Consider the following 11,276-nt stretch of genomic DNA (forward strand, 5'->3'; position numbering starts at 1 on the left):
CGCTTGTCAAGGTCTCCTTCAAGTCGACTCGTCATGTCAGTTTTCACATGGACGAAGAGGAGATTGTTCGCATCAACCCGCGCAAAGACGTGCTCATCCGCGGCTATGAGGACTACCGCCACCCTGTCATGTGGAAACAGGAGGCCGACCGCGAGGACCTGGACTTCCCCACCGCCTTCCACAAACTGGACAGTAAGAAGTGCGAGTACCTCTTCCCTGATGGCCCCTGTGGGGACTCCCACTCTGGCCCTGGTATGGGCATTGGAACAGGTATGGGGCTGGGGATGGGCAAGGACACAGCCATCAAGACTCAGCCCTCGCCCATGCTCAAGTCCAAGAAGGGCCGGCGGCGGCGAGAGGACGGCGAGCGTTCGCGCTGCATCTACTGTCGGGAGATGTTCAACCACGAAGACAACTGGCGGGGGCAGTGCCAAGACGCCCCCGACCCGATCAAGCAGTGCATCTACAAAGTCAGCTGCATGCTGTGCGCCGAGAGCATGCTGTACCACTGCATGTCCGACTCCGAGGGCGACTTCTCAGACCCGTGCTCATGTGACACATCTGACGAGCAGTTCTGCCTGCGCTGGCTGGCCCTGGTGGCGCTCTCCTCCATCGCGCCCTGCATGTGCTGCTACCTGCCTCTGCGCGCCTGCCACCACTGTGGCGAGGCCTGCCGCTGCTGCGGGGGCAAGCACAAGGCCGCGGGGTGACCTAACGGCAGACTCTGGGACACCCTCAAAGCTAGCTAACACAGGAAGTGGATAAAAGCGGAAAATTAAAAGCCGGCATCCTTTTTTCATTCCCCTCTCAGACGGGGTGATATGTTGTTGATCCCCAGCTCTGAGGGCTTTTGGAGATTTCAGTTTGTGTTTGTCGCCGACAAGCAGCAGTGGAGGACAAACCATATGCTTTGTGGGAGCTCTGAGCACCAAGCTAAGTTCAGGAGCTTAATCTAAGGAGAAGAGGTGTAGGCAGCGTCAAGCTTAATAGACTTGGAGAGGTTACTAAACACACCTGTACACACACACACACACACACACACACACACACACACACTCACACTCACACTCACACTCACACTCACACTCACACTCACACTCACACTCATGCATTGACAAAAACCAGGCCATAAATGTCAGAACTCTACTGCAAGAAATGTGTAACTTTATGAAGGAAAATTGTCTTTTGTACAGACAGCGACAACGTAATGACAAAAAAAAAAAAGAAAACAAATCTATTCTGCGTTCAGAAAAAATACTTGCTGTTTGAGTATGCTAAAAGGGATATGTTGTTGCTTTTTTGTGAATTTACAGTTGGGTAACAGTGGCCTTTCCTTAATGGCTTAAGCATTTGCTGACAATGTAATTACTAGACAGAGAAAAGTGCACTAGAAATGGTATCCCCCCCCACCCCAGGAGTAAAAGGTAACCCTCTCAAATTCTTGTGGTACATTAACCACCATATGTAGTGTAATTTTAACCTTTGAGAGATGTTGATGTGGTGGTTGTATGGCCAATTCCTTGTTTTCCTTTCCATCGAATGTTGAAAAAAAAGAAACTCAAAAGTTAGCTTGTTGTTAAAAAAGGTATATAGCTTTTTGACATTCATTAAGAAGATGTTGAAATGATTACCTTGCTTTCCCGAGGTGGTTTAGAACATTTGATTGCATTCCAAAATAAAAAAGGGATTGATTCCATGATTAGAAGGGAAGAATGGTAATGACTTTACCATGCCGGGTTCCCCAAAATAGTTTTTTTTTTCTTCACCTCATGAAAATAGCATTAGAACCTCTTGAACCATTTAAATTGAAACCAATGACATGCCCAATTTCATTTACTCCAGTGAATTTCAGTTTTAGTCCAGTTATTTACTGCTGTAGTGAAATTGGTGTTTCTGTGTCTCATTTGTTATTTTCCTGCTCATTTTATAATTATTTGGGAAACAACAAAAGGCTGAAATGTTGCTCAACCAGCAAGTTTTGTTTCGGTGAGTAAAGGGGTGACGGTGCTCCTTGGTTAAATGATGAGGCACTTAAATTAGGTTTTTTTTTCTTCTTCTTTTTTTTAAATGTAGAATCCCTCAGATTTTACAATTACTCTGTACATAAATTTTACTAATTTAACATTTGATTTAGCATGGGGGAAAACCCTCCTGAAAGCACTGCTCTCCAAGCTTTGGTTGCAGCACCCTCTCTAAATTTCCATGTTTGTCCCATGAGTCAGTTTTTTCTTTTTGTTTTCCTTTTATTCCCCCCTCTGAAATGTAGTATTTCTTTGTTCCTCAAAAGTCCACTCCTTCCGTATGTCTTCATTTAACAGGCCCTGGATGAATGAATGCGTTGTTTTCAGGAATGTTGAGTATCTTAGCTATTTAAAAACATACAGCTGTTATGTTTGTGTGCGCGTGTGTGTGTAGCTCTTCATATGCACATGTTGATTTGGTGTCTTGTAACGTCACCACTGACTATGTGATTAGGGCTTTGACTTGTAACCGCGTCCTTTTTCCCGGAGCACCTTTGTCTATTGAACAAAGAGACGATCAAACGGTTAAAGGAATACTTCGACATTTTGGGGAAATTCACTTAATTGCTTTCTTTCTGAACGTTAGACGAGAAGATCGATTCCTCGGTCGGATCTGTCTGTTGTTAAGCCAATTTGTGGTTTTATTGTGGGACTATTTCTTGGGTGGGCACAGTGACTTCCTGGATTCCTGTTGTCAACATGAGGATGCCATGCAAAAACTCTAGGAAGTTACTGTGCCTGGCCAAGAAATAGTCCCACACATAACATAACCTGTAAAACCACAACTTGTCATTTTTCCTTTCTTTTTTTCTCCAGGTTAAATAAACACGATATAAATGTTAATTAATGAGCTTTTGCGATGGCGACAGAACAATTTAGTAACCTTTGAACAGAGCCAGGTTTCCCCATGTTTCCAGTTTTTAAGCTAAGCTAACTGGCTGCTGGCTCTAGCTACATATGTAACTGCTCGATATGAGAGAAGTATCAATCCTCTCATCAACTCTCAGCAAGAAAGCAAATGAGCATCATTTCCAAAATGTCAAACTACTCCTTTAAGATCCTTTGGGAAACAGGGAGTCTAGTTGTGTTTGAATCCCATTTCCCGCCCAAAAGTGTAGAACATTTTAAATTAAACAAAACCATTGATGACTCAAACTAGTCTGAACAACAACAAACTCCCAACAGTAATAACAGTTCAGTTTGGACTTCTGGCTGCAATAACCAATGAAATTATCCCTAACTAAGGCATTGGCATATTTGAAATTAGTGCTAATTGGGATTTACCTCAGTATTTAACAGCAGATTTGGTACAGCATCAATGTGCTGTTGCTAACAGATATGCATCTCCTCTCACCTCCTGGCACTCTTGGTTAAAAATGATGTATTGGCCCCTCGGTCTCGACATAACTGGATTACAGGAGGAACATTTATTTTCCTAATTCCACCCTGACCAACACTCCCTTTACTTTCTATGCAAACTTTCTAACGTGGGAAACACATTAACCTCTCTGCAGACTGAGTCAGTGACGGGACAGGACACTTTAAAGCTATATAGGCAGACGACCAACCCCTGGTACCAAACTCCAAACAACATGTAAATACTTAACACTATATTTAAGTTCTGATAATAATCCCAGCTTTTTTGTCTTTGAAATTTTAAAGATAGAGCTGTATTTATCGTTGCTGTCAGCATATACTGTAGCTTCAATTGACAGCATTATGTACATAGGTCACCTTTTAGTATTATTTCACATTGAAAAGTAGAGGGCGTTTGTGATGGTAATGACTATTGAGCTTCTAATAGAGTTTCTCTCTAGTTTTGTACGGTAGAAGGAAGGATAGTGCTAACACGGTACAGCAGTGGCAGTCCACTTGTTTCAAAAGTTTGTTATATAAATCTATATATATATATATATATACATACATATAAAGCTGCTAGATACAATCACTAATTTTATTATGTTGACAGAGAAAATCAGCTATGAACGACTGTTAAACCCTAAATCTCCAACAGCATATAACCATGATGGTGAGTTTTTAGATGTTTGATTGCTCTGTGTGATGAAGTGGACACTTGTGCATGTGTGTGGGTATGCGACTGTTACTATATGTGCGTTCTTGTGTGCCCACAAGTGTGTGTGTGTGTGTGTGTGTGTGTGTGTGTGTGTGTGTGTGTGTGTGTGTGTGTGTGTGTGTGTGTGTGTGTGTGTGTGTGTGTGTGTGTGTGTTAGTTTCTAGTGTGCTGGCTGTGTGCGTGCGGGGTTGGTGTGTAACCAAATGTTTGGTTGGTTGTCATATTCTCCCATTGTAATTGGATTGCCCTGCATTATTGCAAGCTGAACCAAGGTTTGATGAACCTGATTAAAACTTGCTGGCTGAGAAGCAAAATGTAGGACGTGCATTTATACAAAGTGTAGAGAATGCTGAAATAACACTTCTCATTCTGCATTAACCAGCACAGTGCAACTTCCTGTCATGTACTGTATTATATATGCAACATGTGTCTGTCTGCTTTAATATATATATATATTTTTTTTTTGATCTGCATTATACAAGACTTCAGTTTTAACCACTTTGCTGCTAGTCTTTTATCCTCTTTCAATCTTGGAAATTGTGCATATCTTTGGGAATGCATACAAGTGTACATTCTTGACATTGTGTAGATTAAAAACGAAAAAAAGCTATATAAACCCGTTTCTCTTCAGTGTATTGTTTTTAAAGTTACTTTTCACAGCAGTTGAGTGGTTATGTTTCAATTCTCCGATGCTTTGGTGCACTGATGATACTATATGTAAGCTTTTTTTCATCTTACAGCGCTTGATGTAACATTTATGTGATTAGTTCTAAATAGTGGAAGACATTTGTGTTTTGAAACTTGCAGTATAAATGGTACTACTCTTAATTATTCTGTAAACACTGCCTGTTTTCTTTCCCTTTTTTCCTTTCTTTCACTCTCTCTTTGTGCATATTTCTTTCCTGTGCATCTATTTTTTTTTCTTCTTTAAGTTTCTTAGAGCCATCGGCTTTCACATCCTGACAACCTCAAAAAAGTGCCTCACGTCCATCCTAGTTTCCATTTTATAATTTAACATCTCTCGTTCTGGTTCTATTGGTTTCTACACGTCTAGGTATTTATCATGGTTCGAGAATACCAAGTATATGATGTAAAATTTATAGTCCCAATAACTCATGTCATAGTTGTATTTTCTTTATACAGATGTAGCTCGTTACTTTTCATAAATATATAATGTAAATATGCATACACATGTTGTAATAAAAAAAAAAAAAAATAAAAAAAAAAAAAAAAAAAAAAAAATAAAAAAAAAAAAAAATGTTTGTAACTGTTTTTTTTTAAAAAAAAAAATTTTATTAAAAAAAAAAAAAATAATAAAAAAAAAAAAAGTATGTTCCCCTCTGTGTAGAATTCATTGTGTTTCTTTTGATCAAACAAACTTCCTTCCTCTTTAGAAAATACTTGAAGTTCAACACTCAGGACGGAAATCTCCAGGACATTCTACTTCAGCATTTCAAAGTCATACTGGTACTAATGTGTGTAAAATCCAGACAGTTACATTTACCCAGAAATATCAAGGATTGTGTGTTCTATCAACAGAAAATTGATCTGCAACAACTCTGATAATTAATTAATATGGGTTTAAGTTGATCGTTGGGGGGATAGACAGATTGACTAATAATTAAAATAATTGTAAGTAAGAGATCTACTCCAAAGGCTTCAAGGAGGTGACAAGACACTGTATTAAAATGGTGATTATGTTTAAGGAAAATGTGATTTATACTGGCATAAGATTCTCATTTGTATAATTTATCATAATTTATGCAGTATTTTGCATTCTACATTTCCATTTTTTCTGACCTTGTGCTTTTACTGCACTACATTTAACAGGGCACATTACCTGTAGTTGCAAGCTGTACTAGTTACTTTGCAGATTTTATTAAAATTCAATGAGATGGGATCATAAAATACTGCTTCTGTATTGTAAAAAAAAAACAAAAAAAAACTCAAAAATGTCAATTTTTCAGGAACGCTGAAAAAGCGCCTTGTTTTAGCACGACGACAAAAAGCATTTAAGACAAAGTGTTACAGATTTGAGAGGATCCTATAAATTAAAAAGGTGCTGTAGGTAGGATTGGGAAGATCCAGGACTTAGCCAAAAAACTACTTCTCAGTCCCTCCGCCCTTTCAGGTAAAGCCCAAAATGGTCTCCTAAGCCCCTCCCCCCACAAGGGAGAATGAATGCGTGTGCATGAGCAGTGATTGACACGCAGTTAGACAGTTCTCTTAATACATCCGTTAGACAGACCGAGTAAAGCATACAATGCACACATTTGAAGCTACACATAATTTTTCTGTTACCAATTTATGGAATATTTTTTATTATCCCATAAACAATTTTAACACTGACAAAAGCCATTCTTCGCATTAAATGATTTTGAAAATGTATCACATTGTAGTGCTAAAATCTGGGTCAAATTCTGACTTTCAAATGGCAGTTTCCTATGATGCATTTCCCTAGTACTGGAGCGGAAACATTGCAGCGGAACCAGGCTCAGAGATTGAAATTCGCACGTTTCACTCCGGCTCACTTACGTGACCGGAAACTGCGAGAAGGCATGAGAGCGCAGCAGAAATGAATGGGTGCAAAACCTGTTTATGTTGACACTGTTGTACCCGTAACGTTGTCATGTTTAGAGTAGACTAACACATGAAAAGAAAAAGGAAAAAAACTCACGGATTCAGCGATGGAGTGCGACATTTTGGACTCGTTAGAGCAGCTTGGGTAAGCTAATTGCTGTGTTAGCATGGCGCGGTTACGTTACTTGTTTAGCTTTGCTTATATAGCTTCACAGTCCCCCGTTCGGTTCTCAGCCTGTGTGTTTATAAAAGACGAGAGGGAATTGAATAGCTAGTCCTAAAAGTAGCAGGTCGAAACAATACCTATTTTTAACGTCTGGAGGTTTCGATGCTAATTTGTCTGTCCTCGCTTACCTTACGTAGCTATGACGGTCCTCTGCTGGATGAGAAGGCGCTGCTTGGAGCCGCAGAGAGTGGCCTGTCCTCTCCCGAGTATGTGAACCTGTGCAGGTGGCTAACATCCACGTTAAAGCCGCTGTGTGATCTGGAGGAGAGCATTACTTCCGGTCCAGGTGAGCCACATCCATTCCCACCGGATGATGATGCAAAAAAATAAAGACTGTCTTTTTATCACATTCAACCTGTTTCCTCTCCGTCCTACTTCCAGACGACATGGACAGCCTTCAGGTGGAGATGAGCGGTTTGCTTAAAGAGTTGCACTGTCCTTATGACGAACTGGTTTCAGGGATCATCAAGGGCAGTGTGCGAAATACAAAAGATCATCTCAAGTTTGTCTGTATGTAATCACATCGTGCTCCTTATTCCAGTCACTGTGCTACAGGCTCTGTGTGGTCACAGATTAATTCCAGAATATGATTCTGTGTTTCTTATTAAGTGTTTCTAAGCTCCGAGCTCCAGGCAGCACAGATTGTGAGGAGCAGAGGAGTTTCCAAAAAACACAAAAAGAATCCGGTGTGTCATGAGCTCCTGGCAATCTGTCAAACACTGAACCTACCAGAGCCCAGAGGACAGGACGCAGCAGGAGTTTTCTCTCAAGTCCGAGACAAGGTGGGACTGTTTGATACCGTTTTAAGTGCATTTATAACGGGGCCACCGAAATGACACTGCCAGAGTCTTTGTTGTCACCCTGCCAGCATGTGACTCAAGGCCAATAACAAGTGTGTGTTGTAGTTGTGCCAACTTTGAACAAATTAATTTGAACATTGTAGTATTGCAAAAACATATTCCAGACCATGGCTAGCCCCCTTGCATTGACTTCCTGTTAGGTTTCATATTGATTTAAAAAATGTTATTAGTAATGTTTAAGGCATTACATGGCTCCATAATTAGCCGTTTCTTGGCCACGTTCCTATGTGTCCTGTCTGCTCTGCAATGATCTCTACCATTCAAATGAAAAGGATTTGTTTTGGGGGCAATATATTCCTTTAACCCTAGTGTTGACTTTGGGTCACATTGACCCTTTTTAAATTTTTGTTTTAGATCAGAAAATATGGGACGTAGAAATAAGTGCTGAAATGTGTAGAAGAAATTATAATTATATATTATTAAAACGTTGGAAAAAGCAAAAACAAACTGTGAAAAAAAGGCGTCAAAAACGTTGAACATTTTTTTTCAGTGTTGACGGGAAGAAAAGGGTTAACTATGGGGACCTTCTTTTAATTCCATCCCTACTTACTAATCAGTTGGCCAATACACTTGACTTGTTAGGCATACATTGTGTTGCACCTGTTCATGTGTTGTATTGTGCTATTTTAGATATGACAGCTTCATTGTTTTTCCTTCTTTTTTATAGTGGTAATGCATTACACCCTGTGTGTCACTGTAGGTTGATAACGTACTTAAAGATCTTCCAAATGAAGCCATTGAAAACCCAGTGCTAAAGAAATCTCTATGCAGTGAACAATGGGTGAGTAGGTAAACTGAAATGAACCATGTCATATGAACTTTTGTGTCTATATTAGTTTCTGGGTGTGGTTTGAATTAACTCATTGTGGTTGCGTTTTTTTTTTTTTTTTTTTTTAAATCTCTGCAGGAGAAGTTGCACAGCATTAACACAGCTCTGTCTTCAGAGTACGAGTGTCGGCGCAGGATGCTGATCAAACGGCTGGATGTCACAGTTCAGTCATTTGGGTGGTCAGACAGAGCCAAGGCACGTTGATATAATAATGGGGGTTTGCCCTCTTTCTCCATCACAGGGGAGTCTAAACTGATGACCATTATGGGAGTAGAAGCTGATTTAATGTTATTTGTGCCTTGTGTGGTTTGTTAGGTAAGGGTGGACAGCATGGCGAGGGCCTACCAGCCTCTGAGACACTCTCTGAGGCCACAGTCCTCAGTGGACATGGCCAAGCTGCTGGCTGCCAGAGAAGACCTCTGCAACGTGGTGAAGACCAGCAGCGGCTCCAGCAGGGAGAATACGGCTTGTGCGGTCAACAAGGTATAAAATAACTTTTTCTCTTTTCACAAACATGGCATCATGACTTTGCGTAAACCTACACGCCACTTTCCTAAAGCCAAGTGGCGTGTTATCTGTACGCATTTTGAGCTATCCACGTGTATGTCTATGCTGTATACAGCAGATGTAAACATACTCACCACGTGGCGTCGCCCAAAAAAAAAAAAAAAAAGGTTGGGTTTAGGAAAAGAACGTTGGGAAAGGCTTTAGTAACACAAAAAATTGACAAAAACACGACGGTGACCAACGTCACACGCTTAGGAAAACAAACGGTTGGGTTTAGGAAAGAAACATTGGGGAAGGCTAAAAAGAATAAAAATAAACTGTTGAAACACGCCAAAATGGCATACAAATTGGCGTGTCATACATTCGCCACTTGATGAGATCAGTCTGCTTTCCCCAGTAAATAAGTTTGGTTCTGACACGTCTCTTGTCTTTTCTCTTATCTACAGATCCTGATGGGGAGAGTCCCGGACAGAGGAGGACGTCCCTCCGAGATAGAAGCCCCACCTCCTGAGATGCCACCCTGGCAAAAAAGACAAGATGGAGGAGGAAGAGGAGGAGGAGGAGGTGGTGGTGGTGGCTGGGGAGGCCGCGGCGGTGGTGGTGGTGGAGGAGGAGGTTGGAGAGGAGGGGGATGGAACCAAGGAGGACATGGTGGACATGGAGGAAAGAGAGGGCGGTACCAGTATTAATTTTTACTGACATTCTCTTGTTGGTATTTTTTTTAAGTGATCTGAATGTCATGTTTGACATGACCTTTGTTTTCTATGGAGCGAGGAAACACTTTTTATCGGACGGCAGTGAAAAATCTTCATTTAGATTAATTATAATGCCCCTATTTTTTACTTTTATCAGTGTTTCATTTAGCTTTAATATTCTCATCAGTGTTAAGTGAAAATACCATTAAAGGTCCCATGACATGCTGCTTTTTGGATGCTTTTATATAGACCTTAGTGGTCCCCTAATACTGTATCTGAAGTCTCTTTCCCGAAATTCAGCCTTGGTGCAGAATTACAGCCACTAGAGCCAGTCCCACAACGAGCATTCCTTAGGATGTGCCATTTCTGTGTCTGTAGCTTTAAATGCTGTTGAGGAGGAGAGAGGGGGGGGCAAGGTGGAGGGTGGGGGCGGGCAAAGCAGAGAAAGGGGAGGTAATAGGGCTGCACGATTATGGCCAAAATGATAATCACGATTATTTTGATCAATATTGAGATCACGATTAATTATCACGATTATTTGTTGATTTTAGCCAAAACTAATTTTATTGTCACATAATTATATAATTATAACTGCTTTTACATCCATATTGTGCTACATTCCTACTAATACATCCATATTGTGCTACATTCCTCCTTTATTGAAGGATACTGTGAAGGAGTATGCCATTTTAGCTGTTGTGCGACCGTGAAAGATGCAGGCAACGCAATTTTCTGTTCACGTTAACGGCGCATGTGGTGCCTGGTATCTACCAGACGAAATAGCTACGCGGATTTCTGTGGCTCATTACGCGGCCACTTACATGTCTGCGTTGCGCTCTGATGCTCCGAAACCCACGTTAGAGACAACATAAACATCGCTGAATGTCACGCTAGTAAACACTAATGACACATTATACAGCAGGTAACGTTAGCCTACCGTTAGCCACAGTAGCTGACTGCTAAACAGTGTAGTGTGTCTGTATTTCACTGTAGGTTTCCAACAGCAGGACATCCAACAGTCTGCTGCTAAAGCTATGAGCTAAAAGACACAAACTAGCACTGGTCACTGCTGTTGTCTGAAAAACAACACAGCCGGGACAAAACGTTGCGTTTACTGGTAAACTGGTAAACATTGTGACCGGCTTATGATGACCGACTGCTACCTGTTGTGGAATTTTCCTCACGTTACTCTGTCCTCTGTGACTGTCTACATCTAGAAACTAAGCTGCACGGTGCAGGCAGGGAACCGCTCTGATTGGCTCATGGAGACATGTGATCAGACAGTGGTTTATGGAGCGCTAGATTGGCTTTGCAAAAACTGTTCTATGAAGGGAATGACGCATTTTAAATATCGCTCGATCACGCAAATTTGATCGTGGGAAGCCAAAATCGTGATCGTGATTAAAATTCGATTAATTGTGCAGCCCTAGGAGGTAACCTTTCCCCTTATGACAACATATAGGGAAGATTCCAGATGGGCCCAT

The 11,276-nt window shown here is 41.0% G+C and overlaps 2 protein-coding genes across 2 annotated transcripts in view; both read left to right on the forward strand.

Annotated features, from left to right (window-relative positions):
• spred1 (sprouty related EVH1 domain containing 1) overlaps nt 1-4,923 on the forward strand; it is a 34,661-nt gene extending 29,738 nt beyond the window's left edge. Inside the window, exon 6 of the mRNA XM_039786246.1 lies at nt 12-4,923. Within this exon, the coding sequence (XP_039642180.1) occupies nt 12-710 (699 nt within the window). The 3' untranslated portion in view covers nt 711-4,923. The remainder of the gene's footprint in view (nt 1-11) is intronic.
• A 1,677-nt stretch (nt 4,924-6,600) lies between these two features.
• fam98b (family with sequence similarity 98 member B) lies at nt 6,601-10,019 on the forward strand. Its single transcript, XM_039785097.1, has 8 exons — nt 6,601-6,820; nt 7,039-7,187; nt 7,283-7,411; nt 7,511-7,683; nt 8,462-8,542; nt 8,669-8,785; nt 8,906-9,073; nt 9,544-10,019. Exons 1-8 carry the CDS (start codon nt 6,783-6,785, stop codon nt 9,784-9,786), a joined length of 1,098 nt encoding a protein of 365 aa, XP_039641031.1. The 5' UTR covers nt 6,601-6,782; the 3' UTR covers nt 9,787-10,019.
• The last annotated feature ends 1,257 nt before the right edge of the window (nt 10,020-11,276 follow it).

This window comes from Perca fluviatilis, chromosome 20, assembly GCF_010015445.1.
Source record: "Perca fluviatilis chromosome 20, GENO_Pfluv_1.0, whole genome shotgun sequence".
Lineage (NCBI taxonomy): Eukaryota > Metazoa > Chordata > Actinopteri > Perciformes > Percidae > Perca > Perca fluviatilis.

What these genes read in the sequence shown, in the direction of transcription:
- fam98b (XM_039785097.1), top strand. Translation starts at nt 6,783, where the DNA reads ATGGAGTGCGACATTTTGGACTCGTTAGAGCAGCTTGG. An exon ending in AGATCATCTCAAGTTTGTCT is followed by an intron (nt 7,412 to 7,510) that starts GTATGTAATCAC and finishes TTTCTTATTAAG; the next exon opens with TGTTTCTAAGCTCCGAGCTC. An exon ending in CTCTATGCAGTGAACAATGG is followed by an intron (nt 8,543 to 8,668) that starts GTGAGTAGGTAA and finishes AAATCTCTGCAG; the next exon opens with GAGAAGTTGCACAGCATTAA.